The sequence below is a fragment of the Prionailurus bengalensis genome, chromosome E1, assembly GCF_016509475.1.
Source record: "Prionailurus bengalensis isolate Pbe53 chromosome E1, Fcat_Pben_1.1_paternal_pri, whole genome shotgun sequence".
NCBI classification, from domain to species: domain Eukaryota; kingdom Metazoa; phylum Chordata; class Mammalia; order Carnivora; family Felidae; genus Prionailurus; species Prionailurus bengalensis.
Genome location: NC_057347.1, coordinates 14292129 through 14316307, shown reverse-complemented (window position 1 = coordinate 14316307; position 24179 = coordinate 14292129). Strand labels below are relative to the sequence as shown.

Genomic DNA, 24179 nt, shown 5'->3' with positions numbered 1-24179 from the left:
TGTCTGAGCAACCAAGTTAATTTGCATGCTATGACAGGCTCTTCATGACCTGTTCTTTTTTTCATCTTGTTATTCCCCAACCTGCTATCCTATGTCCACTTCAGCCCCACCTACGTGCAATTCTCCAAACTTTCCACACCCTTCACAAAATTCTGTTCTCTGTACTTGGAATTCTTTCCCCCACCCTTTTTTTTTTTTTTTTAAATGTTTGTTTATTTTTAAGACAGAGCACGAATGGGGGAGGGACAAAGAGAGGGAGACACAGAATCCAAAGCAGGCTTTAGGCTCTGAGCTGTCAGCACAGAGCCTGATGCAGGGCTCAAACTCAGACAGCTAACCGAATCAGACACTCAACTGACTGAGCCACCCAGGTGCCCCTCCTTCCCCCTTCTATTCAGTCTTCAGGATTCAGTTCAAAGACCCAAGGCCTCTACTAACATCACCCCGTATCACTGCTTTGTCCTGCTCTTCTAACTTCCATTTTCAATTGCCTACTAAATAACCCTACTTGAATATCCCACAGCTTTCTCAGATTGCATATAACCCAAACCGAAAATCTCATCTCCCCAAAAACAAGCTCATTCCCCCTTGATCCCTAACTCAATAAACCAGGTACTACCACCTAGCCTCTTGCTAAATTAGAATCCCAAGCACCACACCTGGCTCACACTCCTTAATTTCTACCAGGTTCTGCTCATTCTATTCATGAATTTTTCTCAAATTCATCAGTGATTTCTATCCCTCCTGCCTCTACCTAGTTAGGCCACCAATGTCTAATCTGGATTACTGAAACCATTTCCTACTTACCTCCCTATACCTCCAATCTTAATTTCCCCTGCAACCTATCCTCCGCAATGCTCCTAGACTACTTCTGTCTAAACACAATTCTGAACATGTTATTCCTCTACTTTTATTTATTTTTTTGATTTTTTTTTCCAACTTTTTTAAATTTATTTTTGGGACAGAGAGAGACAGAGCATGAACGGGGGAGGGGCAGAGAGAGAAGGAGACACAGAATCGGAAACAGGCTCCAGGCTCTGAGCCATCAGCCCAGAGCCTGACGCGGGGCTGGAACTCACGGACCGCGAGATCATGACCTGGCTGAAGTCGGACGCTTAACCGACTGCGCCACCCAGGGGCCCCATCCTCTACTTTTAAATGTTAGTGGATAAGAATGGGGGTGGGTAGCTCTGAAGATACAAGAACCCTTGATGCATGTCCTTAAAATAAATTCCAAACTCCTAAGTGGGCCTTGTAAAGTACTACAAGCATAATCATCTCCAGACTCATCTGTCCACTATATCTCAGGCACACTCTGCTTTTCCAGTTCCCCTACTGCTCAGTGCTCTGCACATACTGTTCCCTCTACTTGTAACACTCTTCTATCTGGCTAACTCCTAGTCATTCTTCAGCACAACCATGACACCACTTTTGTTTCAAATCATTCTCTAAGTCCCAAAGTCACAGTTGGGTCTCCCTTCTATGTGATTCTACCATACATCCCACAGATTCTGCCACACCAAATGTGTTTATTTGTCCACTTCCCCTACTAGTGTGTAAACTCCAAATGCGAAGTCACTGTCTTTCTTCTTTATTATGGCTTTTCCAAGAATTTAGCACAAAATGGTTAATCAACAGACATTTTGTTAAGTAATTAAGTACAATGATAGGAACACACAGGAAACCAAGAATAAAAAAACTGTATCTGTCCTAAAGCTACATGGACAAATAAAACATCCACATATATAACTATGAAACGAAGATTTTTTTTTTTAATTTTTTTTTCAACGTTTATTTATTTTTGGGACAGAGAGAGACAGAGCATGAACGGGGGAGGGGCAGAGAGAGAGGGAGACACAGAATAGGAAACAGGTTCCAGGCTCTGAGCCATCAGCCCAGAGCCCGATGCGGGGCTCGAACTCCCGGACCGCGAGATCGTGACCTGGCTGAAGTCGGAAGCTTAACTGCGCCACCCAGGCGCCCCTGAAACGAAGATTTAAGCACGATGGTAGAGATGATCTACACCAAGAGAAATACTAACTCAATCTCTCTAGACCATCTCCACAGTAAGATGCCAAAAATAATTCTTTAGAGCATGTAAAGAAAATACTGGAACTCTTATTTAAATGTTTTTTATTTCTATTTCATATTATGTCGTCTAATGTGCTTAATATAGTAACACAGTGAATTGTACAAGCATTCATATATGGGGTGGTCCTCATATATGGGATGGTCCTCAACTTTTAACTGAGTGACAAAAAAAGCTTGAAAACCATAGTTCTAGGGTATTTGATCTCAACCTTTGTGTATTGTTGAAGGGGGCCTTGATCGCTTTCAGAATCTGATAGAAACTAAGAATTATCTCCCAGAAAAATGAGCATAAATATACATTATTTTTAAACTTTTATAAGATTTCTAGGGTATCTCAGCCTTCAGGTTAAGTCCTGCCCTAGGGCTTCCATTTTTAAAGCCATAAAGAGACTGCTAGTAGAAGAGGTCATCAAAATGTCTCAGGCCCTATTATCCTATTATTCCTTACCTTCCCTTTTCTCCACAATCCTGCTCCTCCTCCTCCCCAGTTGAATCACCACACCTGTCCCCAAGAAGGCTTGGAGTTTCTAGTCTATAACTCCCATAGAGTTTAGGAATGCAGTGAAATATTTCCTTCTCAAAGGTATAACATACACATCAGTTATTCCCAAACCATCACCATAATTTTGCTATTTCCCTAAGTACTCATATTATTATTTCCTTAATTTTTAAAATCAACATTTTTACCAAATTTAACTTCAAATTTGACGACATCCTAAGTATCTGTGAAATCAGTTTTGATGCCTGATGATTTTCCTACTACATCAAAATAAACATACACTTAAAATAAGGACTCTAGACCCTCATCAGCACCAAGTTTTAGAGCACAATCTCAAGGTTTCTGCACTTACTCTGAAATCTCTGTTGGGTAAGCGATAATTCGGAGATCAAGTTTTCTTAAAGCCAGAAAGAAACTTAAAAGTATTTGGTCCAATCCTCTCATTTTACAGTTTAAAAAGATGCAACCCAGACAGGTTAAGTGATTTGTCCAAGATCAGATGAGAAATTTAAGGAAAAGTCTAGGATTAGCATTCAGGTATAGTACTGGCCCAGTATGCTTTCCACTACACTTGTGACCTTTCAGATTACACTAGAATAATACAGTTATCAAGAATTCTTCATCTGTTACCTACCTCACTCTTCCATTCAGATTTATCTGAACATGCTGCTTAAAATCTGGATATTTGGATGCCAGATACGCAAAGTCAGGAGGTTTGTCCTTGTATCTATTCCTTGCATGCATTGATTTACTCAGAGCCATCTTTAAAAAGAAAAAAAAAGGAAAAAAGTCAGCATATTTAGTTTAAAAAAAAAATTAATGGGAAAAAGCTGTGGTTGCCAAGTCAACAGTTATAGCCAACATATTTCTGCTAATCAACTGAGAAAGTAGAAGTTACATTTTTTAAATGTACACAACAAATAAGCATATGAAAAGATGCTTATCATCACCATGAATCATTAGGGAAATGCAAATCAAAACCACAGTATCACTTCATACCCATTAGGATGACTATTATTAAAAAGGAAAAAAAAGAGGGGTGCCTGGGTGGCTCAGTTAGTTAAGCGTTGGACTTTGGCTCAGGTCACGACCTCATGGTTCATGAGTTCAAGCCCCACATCGGGCTCTGTGCTGACAGCTTAGAACCTGCTTCAGATTCTGTCTCCCTCTCTCTCTCTGACCCTCCCCTGCTCGCACTCTCTCTCTAAAATAAATAAACATTTTAAAAAGTTAAAAAAAAAAAAAGAAAAAAAAAGATAAACGTTGGTGAGGATGTTAGGAAACTGGAGCCTTCACGCACTGAAGGGAGGAATGTGTACAACTGCTGTGGAAAGTTTGGCGGTTCTTTAAAAAGTAGAATTGCCACATGATCCAGCAACTCTCCTCCTAAGCATATACCCAAGAAAAGTGAAAGCATGGATTCAAAGAGATATTTGCACATCAGTGTTCACAGCAGCATTATTCATAACAGCCGAAAGGTAGAAACAATCCCAAATGTCCATAAATGGATAAACCAAATGTGGTACATACATACAATGGAATATTATTCAGTCATAAAAAGGAATAAATTTCTGATACACCCTACAACATGGATGAACCTTAAAAACATTATGTAAGGGAAACAAGCCACGTACAAAAAAGACAAACGTTGTATTTTCCCACTTATAGTAGCAAGAATAGGCAAATTCATATAGAGAGCAGAATAGAGGTTACCAGGGTTTGGGAGGGAGGTAGGAATGTTGAATTATTACTTAGTGGGTACACGGTTTCTGTTTAGGATGAGGAAAAACTTCTAGAAATGGACAGTGGTGATGGTTACACAACACTGAATGCACTTAATGCCACTGAATAGTACACTTAAAAATGGTTAAAATGGTTAACTTTTATGTTATGTATATTTTATCACAGTTTGAAAAATGTATGCAACATATGATTTTTTTTTTTTTTAAACCATGGGAAGAAAACCGGAAACTATTCTTTTGAAAGCATCAAAGGGGTAGAAGGCAGTATAATCTACAGCCAAGAAGTAATAGTCAGAGGTACTTTTTACAGTGTTCTTATATGGACTGAATATTTGGTAGTACACCATAAAGTCACTAATGTTTCAAAATACACTTTCTATTTTATAAATTTCAGTCTTGTCATTCCTAGGTAGCTAAAAACCAAATGAAAACAATTTTGTCTTCTTCCAGATTACAAAAAGGGAAAAAAAGTTAATGCATTTATATTGCAAGACAAACACTGGAAGAAAAGCCATTGTAGTGGTTTAGTAAATTGTGCAGTTGGTAATTTGAAAAAATAATTTTTTTATGCTTGTTTATTTTTGAAAGACAGGGACAGAGCATGAGTGGGGGAAGGATAGAGAGAGAGGGAGACACAGAATCCAAAGCAGGCTCCAGGCTCTGAGCTGTCAGCACGGAGCCCGACGTGGGGCTCAAACCCACGAACTGAGAGATCATGGCCTGAGCTGAAGTCGGACACTTAACCAACTGAGCCACCCAGGCGTCCCTAAAAAAATATTTTAGTGTATATCTCAGTGGCAACTGATTTGTATTTTCTTTTTATCACTCTGTATTTTCCATTGTTTTTTATAAGGTGCATTCACCTAAACAAAGTTATGTAAGTCAGAATCTTAAGCATCACTTGCCAGTTCTATACTCCTCTCATATCCCCCAAAATCAACAGTCATGAGGATTTTTACCTGCTAAAATACCTCTCAAATCCATCTATTCCTCCCTATCTTCACAGGTATCAGCCCAATACAAATTAACTTGGATAGCTAAAACAACCTCCTACTTGGCCACACGAAATCAACTCTTACAATTTCCCTTTTCCACCTTGCAGAGATCATCTCCTAAACACAAATCTCATTATGTCTTCCTTCTCCTATGCCCACCTGTTCAAATCTTTACTCAGAGGATTAAAAACAAAAACCACTAGGGTGCCTGGGTGGCTCAGCTGGTTAAAGTTAAGCCTCTGACTCTTGATATCTTGATTTCAGCTCCAGTCAGGAAGGCTGCTTAAGATTCTCTCTTCCTCTGCCCCCCACACCCCTCGCACAGGCTTGCTATCTCACACAAACTCATAGCCCAGCACAGCATGGCCTTACCTAGTTTTTCACCATCAGTTTATGTCACACCTATCCTTGCTCTTTTTTCTGTCCCTCCACTCTGGCAACAGGGTCTTTACACAGTTTATTCCCTTTGTAATGTTCTTTCCTCCTCTTCACCTACTGAATTCCTACTTATCCTTTCTTTTAAGTTTTTATTTATTTTTGAGAGAGAGAGAGCACAGCCAGAGTGCAGCCAGCAAGTGGGAGAGGGACAGAGAAAACGAGAATCCTAAGCAGGCTCCACACTGTCAGCACAGAGCCTGATGTGAGGCTGCAATTCTCTAACCCAACTGTGAAATCATGACCGGAACGGATATCAAGAGTCAGACGCTTAATAGATTGAGCCACCCAGGCGCCCCTCCTACTCATTTTTACTCTTACAGTTCAAACATCTCTTCTTCAGGAAAGTGTTTCTTCCCTAGTCTCACTAGTTAAATCATATTCCCTTATTATAGTGTCTCCTGGCAACAAGCACCTTTCCTTTGTAGGCTTATTAGAGATGTAACTTTACATAGTAATGGATCTAACACTCTATTTCAGGTTTTTGACAGCTTTCTACACTGAAAAAACATTTTTTTAATTTTTTAATTCAAGTATAATTACCATAATGTTATATTAGTTTCAGGTGTATGATATAATGGTTCAACAATTATAAATATTCCTCTGGGCTCATCAAAGTAAGTGTACTCTTTTTTTTTTAAACGTTTATTTATTTTTGAGACAGAGAGAGAGAGAGCATGAATGGGGGAGGGTCAGAGAGAGGGAGACACAGAATCTGAAACAGGCTCCAGGCTCTGAGCTGTCAGCACAGAGCCCGACGCGGGGCTCACACTCACGGACCGCGAGATCAGACCTGAGCCGAAGTCAGACGCTTAACCAACTGAGCCACCCAGGCGCCCCAAAGTAAGTGTACTCTTAATCCCCCCCACCCACCTCCCCACCTCCCCTCTGGCAACCACTAGTTTGTTGTTTGCATTTAAGAGTCTGTTTTTTGGGAGGCACTTGGGTGGTTCAGTCTGTTAAGCATCCAACTCCTGATTTCAGCTCAGGTCCTGATCTCATAATCGTGGGATAGAGCCCTAAGCCAGGCTCTGAGCTGAGCTGAATGTGGAGCCTGCTAGGAATTGTCTCTCCCCACCCCCTTCTCTACAGACATGCGCTCTCGCTCGCTCGCTCTCTCTCTCTCTCTCTCTCTCTCTCTCTCAAAAATAAACATCTAAAAGAAAAGAGTCTTTTTTTGCTCATCTACCTTTTTTTTGTTTCTTTAAATTCCACATGAGTGAAATCATATGGTATTTGTCTTTCTTTGACTTATCTCACTTAGCATTATATCCTCTAGGTCCACCCATGTTGTTGCAAATGGCAAGATTTCATTCTTTTTTAAATTTTTTTAATGTTTGTATTTACTTTTGAGAGACAGAGACCAAGTGCGAGTGGGAGTGTGGGAGAGGGAGAGAGGAAGAGAGAGAAAGGGAGAGAGAAAGAAAGAGAGAGAGGGAGGGAGACACAGAATCCGAAGCAAGCTCCAGGTTCTGAGCTGTCAGTACAAAGCCTGATGTAGGGCTTGAACACGTGAACTACCAAAAGACCATGACCTGAGTGGAAGTTGGATGCTTAACCAACTGAGCCACCCAGGCGCCCCAAGATTTCATTCTTTTTAATAGCTGAGTAATATTCCATCATGTATATATACACCTTTTTAAAAATATATACCTTTTAAAAAAAATTTTAGTGTTTATTTATTTTTGAGAGAGACATGTGCAAGCCAGGGGAGGGGCAGAGAAAGAGGGAGACACAGAATCCAAAGCAGGATCCAGGCTCCGAGCTGTGAGCACAGAGCCCGACATGGGGCTCAAACCCACGAACCGTGAGGTCATGACCTGAGCCGAAGTCAGACACTTAACCAACTGAGCTACCCAGGCACCCCAACTTTCAAAGCATTCTAGGCTTTTCCCTCAAAGTTCTTTAGTTTACATTTGTCTGTCCTATCCCCCACCCCACCTCCCAAGCTGCAACCATGTCCATCTTATTGTTTATTCCATCCACCAGCAACTGGCATACAATAAATATTTGTTAGGTCAATGAATAATTCAGAATTTAGGGGAATTAATAGTCACCTGAAAGCTTTTCAGCATACTAAACTACCACCTTTTGCCCCTAACGTTATCACAGAAACTCACTACATACAAGTTTTAATTTCCTAACGTTAATATACCCTTACAGACTATCAAGAAAGAGGGGAGCATAAAACTAGGACAAGAACCAGTCCCCATGAAAAAGTTGTATAAGGGGCACCTGGCTGGCTCAGTCAGTACAACATGTGACTCTTGATCTTGGGGTTGTAAGTTCAAGCCCTATGTTGGGTGTAAAGATTACTTAAAAATAAAATTTAAAAAAGATTTAAAAAATTAAAAAAAAATTTTTTTAATTAAAAAAATAAAATAAAGTAAATAAATAAATAATAAAATTAAGGGGCACCTGGGTGGCTCAGTCGGTTGGGCAACCAACTCCACCCAGGTCATGATCTCACAGATCATGAGTTTGAGCCCTTCATCAGGCTCTGTGCTGACAGCTCAGAGCCTGAAGCCTGCTTTGGATTCTGTGTCTCCCTCTCTTTCTGCCCCTCCCCCACTCATGTTCTATCTCTCTCCTTCAAGAGTAAATAAACATCAGGGGCGCCTGGGTGGCTCAGTCGGTTAAGCGTCTGACTTCAGCTCAGGTCATGATCTTGTGGTTCATGAGTTCAAGACCCACATCGGGCTCTGTGCTGACAGCTCAGAGCCCGGAGCTTGCTTCAGATTCTATGTCTCTCTCTGCCCCTTCCCCACTCATGCTCTGTCTCTTTCTCAAATATAAATAAAACATTTAAAAACAAATTTTTTAAGAGTAAATAAACATCGGGCGCCTGGGTGGCGCAGTCAGTTAAGCGTCTGACTTCAGCCAGGTCACGATCTCGCGGTCCGGGAGTTCGAGCCCCGCGTCAGGCTCTGGGCTGATGGCTCAGAGCCTGGATCCTGTTTCCGATTCTGTGTCTCCCTCTCTCTCTGCCCCTCCCCCGTTCATGCTCTGTCTCTCTCTGTCCTAAAAATAAATAAACGTTGAAAAAAAAAATTTAAAAAAAAAGAGTAAATAAACATCAAAAAAATATTTTTAATAAACAGATTAAATTTAATTTAAAAAAAAAGGAAAATGTTCTCCTTTCTTGTGATTCTGGCAAGCAACAAAAGTACCCTAACAGTAATTTCAAGAGACATTGGTATGTAAGGCTCTGCAACACATTTAAGATTCTAAAGACTGCATACATGACATCAGTGTACACACGACACTCTGAACATATGTGGAACAAATTAAATTACAGATACAGCAAACTCAATTCATGTCCTACATTAATCAACCCTTCTGATTAGAATACATACAGAAAAAATCAATAAAGCCACCCTTTTGCTAACCAATCTCCTAATGCAGGCAATGGAGTCTTAGCTAAATCTTATTCTTCTGAGTATCAACACTTAGCTGGAATAAACATTGTCACTTCCCACTTCTCTCTAACTTAATCTTTCTCTTCCTGGCTCATTCTTTTTTTTTTTTTTACATTTTTTTCCCCAACGTTTTTATTTATTTTTGGGACAGAGAGAGACAGAGCATGAACGGGGGAGGGGCAGAGAGAGAGGGAGACACAGAATCGGAAACAGCCTCCAGGCTCCGAGCCATCAGCCCAGAGCCCGACGCGGGGCTTGAACTCACGGACCGCGAGATCGTGACCTGGCTGCAGTCGGACGCTTAACCGACTGCGCCACCCAGGCGCCCCTTCCTGGCTCATTCTTATCCAGTCACACTGCCCTCCTTGTTTGTTTGTTTGTTTTTTAATCAAATCTGGCACACTCCTGACTCAGGGCTTTTGTACTTGGTCTGTATAAACTGCTCTTCCCCCAGAAGTACATACATATAAGGTGCCTCACCTTTTTCAGGCCTTTGATAAAACCTCACCTTCTCACTGATGCCTTTCCCACTTTTTAAAAATTATTATTTTTTAAAGTATGCTCCATGCCCAACGTGGGGTCTGAACTAACCACCCCTCTATCAAAAGTAGCATGCTCTATCAACTGAGCCAGCCAAGGCGCCCCAGATGCCCTTCCTTAGTGCAGTGAGTTAACACACTCCACTCCCTTAAAAGTTTCGGTACTCTACATAGAACTTACCCATCCGATATTCCATACACAGCATTGACTTACTTTTCAAAACTGCCCTGCCAGTAAACTTCATGTGGGAAAATATTTTGTCTATCTTGTTCACTGTGATATCCCCGCGCCTAAATTAGGGCCTGGGAGAGTAGACACTCTTAAGTATTTGTTGACTGAACACACGATGAAACTCTTCACTGTCCCACAACACTAAAACACAGCACTCTCATTCTTTGTAGAACAGCCCTCAACTGGACACTCAAAAAGGATGCCTCTTGTGGGTTACCCGGGTCAGTCCAGAAAGCCAAAGGAGTACACCCTTGAACCTGAGGCTTCGCTTTTCTTTGATCTTTACCATCTCCATGCTGTTTCCTTGGTTTCTCCTAACCCTCTTAGTAACAGTCTTAAACTACCGTTTATCTTAACACAAAAGAATCTAAATTCCGCTTCGAATTCAAATTTCCGCTTCCAACTCGAAATTTCTTCTGCATAAATTTCTCCCAGTTCAACCCCTATCTCCGTTTTCTCACTTTGCCTTCCTTCATTCATAACTCTGACTTTTTCCTCTAGTTCCGCCATTGCCAGTTCTCCATCTCCTCCACTCCTCCCACACATTCATCTTATCCACCCAGTCTTCCCGTCTCAGTTTCGGATCTCTCTAAACTTCCTCAGCCCCTGGGACCTCTCTCACTTCAATCCTAGCCTCCATTCTATACGCCAACTCCTCCCAGCCGCCCCACCACCATTACCCCCCTCCACGTGCGCGCGCGCACCCACCCACCCAAACCGTTCACTCACCCATGTGGTCTGTCCCCCTAGACCCAAAGTCAGTACCTCACAGGTGCAGAATCCGCGCGCGCACGCACGCAAACACACACACATACACCCATCGGGTCTGTCTCCCCAGGCCCGAAGTCAGCAACTCACCAGCCCAGGACCCGAGAATAAGGAACTCGGGCCATACATAGGTTAAATGACCTCTCTTCCCACCCAAGAAATATTAAATGACTCACATCTGAAGTCAACGTTTCTTCAAGAAGACCAGTCTGGAGTAGGCCTCTTTAACCCTAGAGTCTTAAACCACCCGCAGAGCGAAGCGCCTAGAAACGCAGATGTTACGCTCCAAGTGCGCCGCCATGTTGGGCAGCCATTTAGCCTCGTGATTGGACGAAGCACTCTCGCGCGACCTGTAGCAGAGTCTGAAGAAAGAAAGAACCGTCGCGATATCTGGAGTTTGAGGCTCCTGACACAAGGAAGGGGCGTGGTAGCAAGCGGAGTGTTTTTGCTAGAGGGTACCTGGCGTAAAATCGGTTTGAGAACTTGTTTTTCGTTTGTTTTTTAATGTAGATTTTTAAAAATGTAGCTTTCTGGGTCCCACTTCAGACTTCCTAAATCACTCTCGGGGGTTGGGCAGGAATATGAGAACGGCGGGGGGAGGGGACTTTAGGATTTGATGGCGAGCAGTTAGCGTTTATTGTGCAACAGGTCTCTCTTCGTATGTTGCCTCATTTAATCATGACAGATGAACCTGTGGTGTGGGAAGGCGTAATCGCATTTACAGCATCAAAACTGGGGATCAGAAATATTAAGTCGTTTGTTCAAAATCTCACACCGGATGACACTAAGTCCATGTTCTTTGTCTCCTCACCTGCCACTTGAGCTGGAAGCTCTATTAAATGCTTTTCATTTTTCTTTTCAACTCGGTTATACTTTCTTTCACCCTCTGGTAAATAGAGTGAGCATTAGTCTCATTTCATAATGGAGACAAAAAGATAAACCGCTTTAAAAAGGTATACAACTTAAGCTAGGACTAAAGTCATCCTCTGGGCCCTCACGTGTTAACTTTTTCCATTAAAGCTTGCCTGAGTCCTAGTAATTAATTTGAAAGCTTCTGGCAAAGTGCTGCTGTAAAATTGAGAGATAGAGGCTAAGAAATGGAGACTTCAGCTTTATGCAGAACAAAGTGTATAGGCAGTCACCCAAGGAAAGGTGAGGAGGTGCTCTCATCTATTGTGTAACACACACCACCCTAAAATATATAGCTTAAAACAACAATTTTATTTACTCACTGTTCTTCAGTCTAGGCTGGAATTAGTCCATCTGTTCTTGTTCTGTCTTTGCTGCTCATGGTAGCATCAGCTGGTGGCTGGTTCAGCTGGAGTGACTGGGCCCCCCTCTCCCTGTAGTCTCAAATTTTCTCCCTCTCCATGTGACCTTTCCATATAATTTCTCCAGCAGAGTAGCCAGACTTCTTACATATTAGCTCAGAGATCCCAAAAAGGCAAAAGTGTAAGTTTCTGGGCCTCCTTAAGGCTTAGGCCCAGAACCGGTGCTTTCATTATTCACTAAATTCTATTTGTTAAAGCAGATCAAAGGGCCAGCCAGATTCAAGAGGAAGGTATCCTGGAGTTCCAAGTTATACTCTCAATACTGGAAGCTGTGGTTTGCTGATCTACCAATGAATAGAAAACCACAGAAAGTTTTCTCTTTAGTTGTAGTGACTTTGGTACTGGTTATTTTTACAGTATTTAGTGCTGGCTTCTGGAAAGGTGAAAGAGAAAATGGTTTGGGAGGTATGACTGGTAGGGTTGTAAGATGCTGGTGAATTTCTCTGTTAGCTCCAAACAGAGATCTGACTCCCTGTGGGTCAAACCAGAGAGATCCTAGCTTTATAGGGTTTAAATCATGCCCCCGACCACTTACTAACCCCATGATAATGGACAATTTACTTACAACATCCAAGCCTGAGTTTTCTCAATATTGCCAAACAGGATAGTAATCTCATATGGTTGTTGTGAGAATTAAATCAGATAATGCATATAAAGCAGCATAGTTTCTAGCACATAGTAAGTTATCATTATTACTATTATTATTCCTTATAATTTCTTTGTCAGTTTCCATTTTTAAAAAATTATTTCAGGGGCGCCTGGTGGCTCAGTCGGTTAAGTGTTCAACTTCAGCTCAGGTCATGATCTCACAGTTTGTGGGTTCAAGCCCCGCATCAGGCTCTGTGCTGACAGATCAGAGCCTGGAGCCTGCTTCAGATTCTGTGTCTCCCTCTCTCTCTGCCCCTCCCCCGCTCATGCTCTGTCTCTCTCTCTCTCTCTCTCTCTCTCTCTGTCAAAAATAAATAAAAACATTGAAAAAATTTTTAAAAAATTATTTCATAATGATAAAACATGTTCACTATAGAAAATTTGTAAAAATTTTAAATAATACAGGAAAGTATGATAAAGAAAGCAAAAAGTATCTAAAAATCTCACCACCTAGAGCCAATTACCAGAAGCTGATAACCTTACTTCCAGACCTCTGTTTTCATAAGGATATATAACTAAACAATTTTTATATATTTTTTCTCAGATATAAATCTTGGAGGTTCTCCTACCTCAATTAATATAGTTCTAGATTAATGCGATGGGTCCATAGTATTCCATTTTATGGATGCGCCACAATTTTTTGAAACTATTTTCCCTATAGGTGAACATAGATTGGCCTGCTGTTATGGTACAATGATGACTACATCTCCCTTAAAAAGTTTTTTTACGTTAAAATTGTCTAGAGACTCCACAAAATAGATTAATAACATACTCAACATCAGATTCCTATGGCTTATCTCTCTGACTTACCCTCAAATTCCCAGGAATTTAATCTTGTAAGAGAAGTCTGTCCAACTTCAACACAGTATAGGAGTTCAATTAGTCTATTACATTCTTTGCTTTTTGCTGCCTCTTTGTAGTAGGAAATTGATTCTGCACATTTAGTGGGTAATGCTGCTAATTCTGAAATTTTACATATTTGGTACCAGATCTGCTTTCAGCATCAGCCATCTCCTGGGCTGAAGTCAACCCTTGAGGGCATCATCCTGAATTCCCATTTTACTGAAGTTAATTATTTCCAAGACCTAGTTACTCTACCCTGCCACTCTCCTTTGGCCAGGACTAGACAGTCAACATCCACACATCTCTCTAACTTCATGTCTTAGGGAGTAATGATTGAATGTCAATTCCCAGAAGACCATGGCCTCCTTATGTCAATGTATTCAGCTCCTTTTTAGGGACCAAGTTAATATTTCAAAAATCTAATGGCCACCTTAATTAAGTCGTAAGAACTATGCCCTTATCCCAAAACAATGACTGTTTCTCAGCCTTACATTTACATAACTGAGGGAGCTGCTCAAGTGATGCTTTATATTTAGGACACCATATTTTTCATTTTTATAAATAATGTTGAATTCTTTGAAGACTCAAAAAGTAAATTTCAAAAATTAATAGCTGGAAGAAGAACTGGATCTAAATGTACATTTGACTACTTCCTGTTCCAAGTTGCATAAAACAGAATATATTAATTTAAAAACAATAAATTCCAAATAGGACTGAAAACCAGAAATAAGGCCATTGACGGATCAGAAAATTGGGGGATATTCTGAAAAACCAGGACACGGATAGGAATAACAACTAAAATGCCAAGGGTTTTTTTATAGGGAAATGCAGATGATTTTGAAATATATCTGGAAAACGAAATGTGCAACAATAGCTAATAATAGTGTTTTCCACTTGGAAAAAATTATACCACACATAAAATGAACCCCATATGGATAATAAAACAATCATAAAAATAAAATTAACTATAGAAGTGTTAGAAGAATGCAGAAAAATGTTTTTATAAAAAGAATGGGGAGGGTCTCCTAAAGACACAAAGCTCAAAAACCATAAAGTTTGCTAAATTTGGTTACATAAAAATTAAAAAATTCAGGGGCGCCTGGGTGGCTCAGTCAGTTAGGCATCCAACTTCTGCTCAGGTCACGATCTCGCGGTCCGTGAGTTCGAGCCCCGCGTCAGGCTCTGTGCTGACAGCTCAGAGCCTGGAGCCTGTTTCAGATTCTATGTCTTCCTCTCTCTGACCGTCCCCTGTTCATCCTCTGTCTCTCTCTGTCTCAAAAATAAATAAACGTTGGGGCGCCTGGGTGGCGCAGTCGGTTAAGCGTCCGACTTCAGCCAGGTCACGATCTCGCGGTCCGTGAGTTCGAGCCCCGCGTCAGGCTCTGGGCTGATGGCTCAGAGCCTGGAGCCTGTTTCCGATTCTGTGTCTCCCTCTCTCTCTGACCCTCCCCCGTTCATGCTCTGTCTCTCTCTGTCCCAAAAATAAATAAACGTTGAAAAAAAAAAAATTTAAAAAAAAATAAAAATAAATAAATAAATAAATAAACGTTAAAAAATTTTTTTTAATTAAAAAATTCAATATAACAAAAGATACTACAAATAATTGACAATAAACAGAAAATATTTGCGATATATATAACAGAGTTAATATCCAAGATACGTTCTCAAACAACATCAAATCAATAATCCAATGTTAAAATGATTGATCTATACAAAAAAGAAATTCACAAAAGACCATATATAGTTGACCTATGACAATATATTAAAAGTTCTCAAATGCATAAATAATCATACAAAGGTAGAGTTAAATAACTGTAAGTACCACTTTGAACACATCATATTAATAAAAATTAAAAATATTGATAATGTCCAACCATGGCAAAGGTTAGTGTGTTAGTTAGTTTTTGCTGTGTAACAAGCCATCCTAAAATTTAGTGGCTTAAAACAACAGGCATTAATTATTACAATTCTGTATATCAGCTGAGTAGTTATTGGGGTTCACTGATATCTGCAGTTTTCTAGATGTTAAGCTGAGGCTTGGATGATCTGAGATGACCTTACATGTCTGGCAGTTAGGAGGCTGGTTGGTGTAGGGTCAGGGTCAGGAAACTACTGCCAGTGGGCCAAATCTGGCCACACTGATTTATTTACATACAGTTTACGGAAACAGCAGAGTTGAGTAGTTGCAAGAAAGGCCATATAGCCCACAAAGCTGAAAATATTTATCATGTGGCCCTATACAGAAAAAGGTTGCCAACCCCTGGTTAGGAGGCCTAAGCTGGGAGTGCTTGTCTCTGCTTCACATGGTTTCTCACCCTCCAGTAGCATAGACTGGGTTTACTCACATGGCAGCAACATTCCAAGAATGTTTATCTAATAAGAGATAAAAGAGATTTATTTCTTTTTTTTAAAGAATTTACCTTTTCATTTTTATTTTTTTAATGTTTTATTTATTTTTGAGAGAGACAAAAAGAGTGCAAGCTGAGGAGGGTCAGAGAGAGAGGGAGAGAGACAATCTGAAGCAGGCTCCAGGCTCTGAGCTGTTAGCACAGAGCCCCCAACATGGGGCTGGAACCCATGAACTTGAGATCATGACCTGAGCCAAAGTACAACACTTAACCAACTGAGCCACCCAGGTGCCCCTGAGATGAAAGAGATTTAGAAGAGGGGCGCCTGGGTGGCTTAGTCGGTTGAGCATCTGACTCTTGATTTCAGCTCAAGTCATGATCCCAGGGTCTTGGGATCTAGCCCCATGTTGGGCTCCACACTGAGGGTGGAGCCTGCTTAAGATTTTGAGATTCTCTCTCTCTCTTTCCCTCTGCCCCTCTCCCCTGTTCACATGCATGTGCTCGCTCTCGCTCTCTCTCTCTCTCTCTCTCTCTCTCTTTCCCTAAAATAAAAAATAAAGACATTTAGTAGACATATCCAGGGGTGCCTGGGTGGCTCAGTCGGGTAAGCTTTCAACTTCAACTCAGGTCATGATCTCACAGTCTGTGGGTTTGAGCCCTGCATCGGGCTCTGTGCTGACAGGTCAGAGCCTGGAACCTGTTTCAGATCCTGTGTCTCTGCCCCTCTCCCACTTGTGCTCTGTCTCTCTCTCTCTCTCTCTCTCTCAAAAATAAACATTAAAAAAAAAAAATTTAATGAGAAGATATATCCAGAAGCTCCAACTCTGTTTAGTAGGAGTTGTAGAAGGTGAGAACACAGAAAATGAAAGAATCATGGGGCGGGGGGGGGGGGGGGGGGGAAGAATAATGGAAGAAAATTTCCTAAAGCTGAGAATGATAGAAGTCTTCAGATTGAAAGAGTTAACTGGTACTAAACTGAATGAATTTTAAATTTTTAAAAAATGTTTATTTTTGAGACAAAGGGAGACAGAGTGTGAGTCGGGGAGGGGCAGAGAGCAAGGGAGACATAGAATTCGAAGCAGGCTCCAGGCTCTGAGCTGTCAGCACAGAGCCTGGTGAGGGTCTCGAACTCATGAACTGTGAGATCATGACCTGAGCTGAAGTCGGACGCTCAACGGACTGAGCCACCCAGGCGCCCCTAAACTGAATCAATTTTAAAAGACCCACACCATGTCAAGTTGTTAGTATGGACTCTAGTCCAATGTGACTGATGTCCTTATAAGGAGAGGAGATTAGGTCACAGACAACACAGAGGAGCAACCATATAAGGACACAGCAAAAAGGCAGCCATTTATGAACCAAGGAGAGAGGCCTCAGAAGAAACAAAATCTGCCAACACTTTGATCTTGGACTTCTAGCCTCCAGAATTGTGAGAAAATAAATCTTTGTTGTTAATAGGCCACTTAGTCTGCGTTAGTATTTTGTTAGAGCAACCCTAGCTAAGGAATACAGCCTACTTGGTTACATTTATTATTAAGTATTTTATCCTTTTTGTTGCTATTGTAAATGGAATTGTTTTCTTAATTTCCTTTTCAGATTGTTCGTTGTTAGTATACAAAAATGCAACTGATTTTTGTGTGATAAACAGGCATGCCTGTGTGTAAAAGCAGGCACTTTTGTCTTGTTAATCTTAAAGGAAAGCATTTGGTCTTTAACCATTGAGTATGACATTAATTGTGGGCTTTTCATACATAGCCTTTGTTATGTTGAGATAATTTCCTTCTATTTTTAGTTTGTTGAGGGTTTTTGTCAAGAATGGGTGTCGACATTTGTCAAGTGCTTTTCCTGTGCCGGTTGAGATGATGTGGGTTTTTTTCCCCTTCATTTTTTTGATGTGGTGTATTAATTGATTGATTTTCATGTTAAACCATCCCTGCTTTCCAGGAATAGACCCACTTGGTCATGGTGTATAATCCTTTTCATATGCTATTGAATTCAATTTGCTTGTAGTTGGTTGAGAATTTTGGCATTGGTGTTTATAAAAGACATTGATCTGGGGCGCCTGGGTGGCTCAGTTGGTTAAGCATCCGACTTCAGCTCAGGTCACGATCTCACAGTTTGTGAGTTCGAACCCCGCGTCGGGCTCTGTGCTGACAGCTCAGAGCCTGGAGCCTACTTCCGATTCTGTGTCTCCCCCTCTCCCTGCCCCTCCCCCACTTGTGCTCTGTCTGTGTCTCTCTCTTTAAAAAAATTAAAAATTAAAATAAAATAAAAGACATTGATCTGTGGGGTTTTTGTTTGTTTTTGTTTTTGTTTTGTAGTATCTTTAATTTGGGTATCAGGTTATTGCTGGCCTCATAGAATGAATTTGGAAGTGTTTCCAAAATAATAAAGTAAGTAGAATTAAGGAGACTTGGTGGCTCAGTCAGTTAAGTATCTGACTCGATTTTGGCTCAGGTCATGATCTCACACTTTGTGATATCTTGCCCCAAGTAGGGTTCTGTGCTGACAGTGCAGAGCCTGCTTGGGATTCTCTTTCTCCCTTTCTGTCTGCCCTTCCCGCCCCATGCATGGGGTCTCTCTCTCTCAAAATAAATAAATAAACTTTTTTTTTTAAGTCAAATTTTCCTTAAAAAAATAAAAGTAGCATTAACCTTGACCATGGCTGTGAAACAGATCTGGAACTTTTTCAACTTGCAAAACTAAAACCCTATATCCATTAAACAACAACTCCCCTTTTCCTCCTCCCTCCAGGCCTTGGTAACCACCATTCTACTTTCTGTTTCTATGACTTTGACTATTTTAGAAAGTTTATATAAGTGGAATCATATAGTATTTGTCTTTTGGTGACTGGCTTATCTCATTTGAATATCATTTTTAATCCATTGATTTGTCCTTTTGGTAATTCATGTAGTCCCCACATATGCTTCAGTTTATTTCTAGACTTGTTTTCTTGATCTGTCTGCTACCTCTATACACGTACACATTTGTTTTAATTATTGTAGCTTTCTATTTTCTAACTTTTCTCACATGTTTATGCTTCCAGATAAACTCTAGAACCATTTTGTTAAATTTTCTACAAAAATCCTTTTTTTAATTTTTTAATTTTTTTGGTTTTTATTGTCATTACATTAAATATACAGATCGATTTTGAGAAGATTAGCATCTCCACAATATTGACTCTTCCATTTGTTTTTTTGTTTTGTTCTGTTTTAAGTAGACTGCATGCCCAGTGCGGAGCCCAATGCAGGGCTTGAACTCACGACCCTGAGATCAAGACCTGAGCTGAGATCAAGAGTCAGATGCTTAACTGACTGAGCCTCTCAGGTGCCCCTCTTGCACTTATATTTAATAAGACTTCATACTAGCATACAAGACCATTTGCAGCAGAGTCCCATCCTTCCTTTCTCGGCCCCATTTAGTCTCCTTCCAGTCAAACTCACTGTGATCGGGTCCCCAAACACATTTAATGCTTCATGTTCTTTTCTGCCTCTCTTTCTTTCTTTTCTGCCTCTCTGCCTGGTCTCTCATCCTGAAATGTCCTCCTCTTCTCCTCCTCATAATTTCTACTGGTCCACATCCTTTTTTTAAATAATTTTTTTTAATGTTTATTTTTGAGAGAGATAGAGTGTGAGTGGGGGAGGGGCAGAGATCAAGGGAAACACAGAATTGGAAGCAGACTCCAGGCTCTGAGCTGACAGCACAGAGTCCGACTCGGGGCTTGAACTCATAAACTGTGAAATCATGACCTGAGCTGAAGTGGGACGCTTAACTGACTGAGCCACCCAGGCACCCCTGGTCCACATCCTACACATACTTTATGTCCCATCACAAATTGCCATATCACCCTAATACTTCCTGATTCCTTCATCCAGATGTGACTTGAAACTCCATAGGGGTAAAAAAAAAAAAAAAGTGTGTTACTTTATTAAGGTGCCCACCCCAATTTTCTCTCTCTTGTTATTTGTGTTATTCTCTTATTGGTCCACAATCAACAGTTATGCTTTAGAGCAACAGGTTTCAATGAAGAGGGCCCATTAGAATCCAGGGAAAGCTTTTTTAAAGACCACTTGCTTTGATCCCCTTTCAAGAAATTCTGACTCGGTAGGCCTGAGGTGGGGCTCTGACATCAATATTTTGCATGTGTATACTTAAAACTCTCCACAGGTATGCTTTGAAACTCTGCAAACCACTGTTTTTAGTTAAACTTCATGAATTCCTGAATATCATATATATGTGGCTATGGTCCTACCAAATTTTGGTTCCTTGAGTGCAAGACCTGTGTCTGATTTATCATTACATGCCTCCCCAAGTACATAGCCCAGTAAAGATTTGGTAAAACCAGGACTGGTATTAAATGGCAATGTTACTTTCCCTATTTTAATACTCTTACAACCATACAACCTACTATTGGCCATAGTCATCAGCCCAGGACCCTCCCTTTGCACTCTGCAGCCTGGATGCTTCAGTGGGCAAAGGAAAATCAGGAGAAATATCAGCCCTATGGGTATCCATAGCTACAAGCCTGGTGAAGGAACTCCAGGAAGCCGGGCCCCAGAAAGCAGGCAAGACTGGATTTTGCATAACATATAGCTGGACTACTCCTCTGAATCTTGGTTTCCTCATCGGTAAAATGAAAATAATAGCATTAGCCACTTCTACTTTCCAAGGATAGTGTGAGGCTCAGGAAAAAAAAAAAAAAAAAAAGCAATGAGTGTGCTTTCACATTGTCCATCAACATACCCATACGGGGGATTACACTAGCTGTTAGTACCAGGGATCCTACCACAGCCCTCCACTTCTGCTACTAGAGTCCCATGAGTGAGATCTGTATCTCCAGGAAGGCAGTTTAATCACACAGCCATTTCATATGTATCCAACCACCATCTACTGAGAGCCTATCATGTGCCAGGCAGTGGGGATACACAGACAATAGACCAGCCCTGCCTTCAAGGACCCCACAGAGAGGGACACAGTTTGGATCCTTTGTCCACTGTTTCAAACGAAGAAAAAGCAACTTCGCACACAATTTCAGACTAGTGGAGAAGACAAGTGAGTAAACCTAGCACTGGGAACAGATGGGTTAGCGCGGAGCCGATTGTTGCCCTCTAAACGAAGGGGGCAGGGCGCGGTCAGGAGCTGTTTCCCGGCCCCCTTTGGTTCCTGAGACGCCTACAGCATCCCGGGTTCCTCCAGGTACCCCCGCGCCCTCTGCACCCTCAGGTCTCAGCACCCTTTGGCCTCCACGCCCCCACAGCCCTCGAATCCCCAGATTCCCGCCTCCTCCGGTCTCCGTGCCGCCGGCGCCCGGCTCCGGCCTCGGGTCTCGGATCCCCGTATCCCGACCCATCGCCAGCACCTAAGTCCGTGTAGGTCTTCCCCGCGGGCCGCGCTGCGCAGGGCGAAGCAGGCTGGTGCGCCCCGGCCCCGAGCGCCGGCCCAGCTGATGATGCAGGACGAGGGCCGCAGAGCGCAGCAGGCCCTGTCGCCCTGGCGCCAGCTTGCCTCCTTCCCGTCGCTGGGGCGCGGTCGCGGCCGCCCGCAGCTCAGGCCCCGCGGGCACCGCTCTCTGGCAGGGGTCGGCGGGCCGGCCGGGTGCGCTAGGCAGGCGAGCTAATGCGCAGAAAGGCCTTGGAACAGGGTCTGCCGCCGAGAAGGCGCTCAATCCATATTAGATAGTATTGGTTTTTCCTGAAATCCTCTCCTGCCACCTGCTTAATGAAACTGCTCATCCTGGAAGCAGAACGTTCCCCGAAATAGCTCATCTGAAGGTTTACTATAGGCCTGGCACTGTGCCGGGGCTTTAAAAACGTTATCTCTAATTTTCACAAGCGCCGGATAAGATAGGGACCGTTATCTGCCCATTTTAGTGTTGAGGAAACAAACACTTAGATTAAGAATTAATTCTGGGGGCTCCTGGGTGGCTCAGTCGGTTAGGTATCGGACTGCAGCTCGGGTCACGATCGCACGCTGTGAGTTCGAGCCCCCCCCCCCCCCCCCCGACTGACATTGGGCTCTGAACTGACAGCTCAGAGCCTGGAGCTTGCTTAGGATTCTGTGTCTCCTCTCTCTGTGTCCCTCCACCACTCATGCTCTGTCTCTCTCTCTCCCTCTCTCAAAAACAAAGATTAAATAAAAGAAGAAGAAAAATTAATTTTGCTTAAGGTCTGGCAGCAAGTCAGTGGAGGAACCAGAACTCTAACCCCAACTGCCTGGCTCTCAGGCGCCCATTTACCGCTACAATGTACTGTCCTCCCCAGCACCTCTGCAGGTTCTCTGTGCAGGGGTCTTGGGGCCAAGTGGATCTTAGGCCCTGGAATAGTGATGGGAAAATAGGTACACTGGGTGGTGGTTTAAACAAACAAACAAAACAAAACAAAACAGTTTCAACTCAGAACAAATCTTATTGTTTAAGGCAGCTTGAATTGGGTGTTCTGTTACAACCAAATGTATCTTTATTGAGACAAAATTTACATAAGATAAAATTCGCCATTTGATCATGTTGAAGTGTACAATTCAGCGGTTCTTCATCTATTCACAATGTTGGGCAACCATCAGCAGAACATTTCATCTCCCCCGCAGAAGAAACTCCATACCCATTGAACAATCATTCCTCTTCTCCTCTCCCACTAGCCCCAGGGAACCACTAATCAATCTCGTTTCTGCTTCTATGGATTTGCCTTTTCTGAACATTTCATATAAATGGAATCATACAATATGTGACCTTTTGTAACTGGCTTCTTTCACTTAGGGTAATGCTTTCAAGGTTCATCCTTGTGGTAGCATGTATCAGTACTTCCTTTTTTATGGCTGAATCATATTCTATACAGATATGTCACATTTTTCTTAGCCATTCATTAGTTTGTGGACATTTACCACTGTTTTGGCTGTTGTGAATAATGCTGAACGAGTCCTGTACAAATTTTTGTTTGAAGGCCTGGTTGCAAATCTCGAGTATATTCTCAGGAGTGGAAATGTTAGGTCATGGGGTAACTCTGTGTTTAACTTTTTAAAGGTAATGGCGGCATCCTTTTGCATTCAATCAGCAGTGTATGAGCGTTCCCAATGTTATTATGAAAATAATCAGTATGCCTAGTTTAAAAAACTGTTGCTAGCAGGCTTATGGCAAAACACAACTGTGTTGACCTAATCCCCTGTCTCATTCCCAAGAGACCGACACTTCCAACTCTTTTAACCGTTCCTTTGCCTCGCTTTTCTCCATATTTTAAAATAATACGCATCATGTTACAGTTTCACAGTCTATCAATTTTAAACGTTATGGTGACTTACAGTACTCTGTGTTTTCTTCCTTCTACAACTCTTTGGTTTTCCTGAAATTATCGGTTTCCATGTTTCCATCTGCTTAGTTTTCTATGTGCCTGTCTCTATTTCACAGCTTCTCCACAAATGCCCCAAAAAGAGTCTGTCACATGACTGTCAATAATTTTGCTATATACTCAGACACAGTTTGAAGCCTTTGTTGATTTCATTTGCATTTTTGATTCTGGAGGCATCTATCCCTGAGCCCCCTGCTCCTTCCCCAGTTTGGACTAGCTGTACCCACCTAGGGCCTGAACACACCTTGGCCCTGCTGGACCTACCCTCACTAGCGTCCTGGGTTGGCTCTCCAGCTTCCAGGGTCCATAGCTTTCTCTTTCATGTTGTATATCCTCATTTTGGTAAAATGCATCCTCCAGGAGTATTCTAAGATTGTTTGGGAAATTAAATATTGGAACCCTTGTATGTCCCAGAAAGTCTTTATTCTACTAGTACACATGCTAAGCAGTTTAGAATAGATACAGAAATCATTTTTCTCCTGATTATTTTGGATTTTCTTTTCTTCTTTTGAAGTCATCTCTATGCCAATGTGGGGCTCTAACTCACAATGCCAAGAGTTGCATCCTCTAGCGACTCTGCCAGGGACCACCATTGTTTCCAAAGCAAAGCTTCATGGTCTTCTAATATCCAATGCCTCTGAGGGAGCCCAATGCCACTCTCATTTCTTATCTTTCTTATCTTTGGCCTGTTTTTCCTTTTTTCTCTTTCGAAGCTTTTAGGATCTCTTCATCTTCATTCTTGGTGTTCTGAAATAAAAATAATAAAATAATAAAAGTTAACAAAAATTTATCCGTGGTGAGGACAAATACCTGCATCGTTAAACAAAGTCATTAAACAACAGTTTGTTGTGCCTCTTGGTGAACTCTTTCAGTCTAGAATCCCAGGTTTGTCAGCTACGGAAGTATTTCCTATAGTATCTCCTTTGATAATTTAAAGAGATTCTTGTTATCA

General features: G+C 41.7%; 1 protein-coding gene across 2 annotated transcripts in view; it reads right to left on the bottom strand.

Annotated features, from left to right (window-relative positions):
• The window catches only part of METTL16 (methyltransferase 16, N6-methyladenosine), an 82574-nt gene extending 71518 nt beyond the window's left edge, over nucleotides 1-11056 (bottom strand). Inside the window, exons 1-2 of one of the 2 annotated variants that reach the window (XM_043583436.1) lie at nucleotides 10897-11056; nucleotides 3225-3352 (exon numbers count right to left, since the gene is read on the bottom strand). In XM_043583436.1, the coding sequence (XP_043439371.1) occupies nucleotides 3225-3352 (128 nt within the window). In that variant the 5' untranslated portion in view covers nucleotides 10897-11056. Of the gene's footprint in view, nucleotides 1-3224; nucleotides 3353-9934; nucleotides 10598-10896 lie in introns of those variants that run through there. The other variant, XM_043583437.1, reaches the window with a different exon arrangement.
• Nucleotides 11057-24179: the final 13123 nt, after the last annotated feature.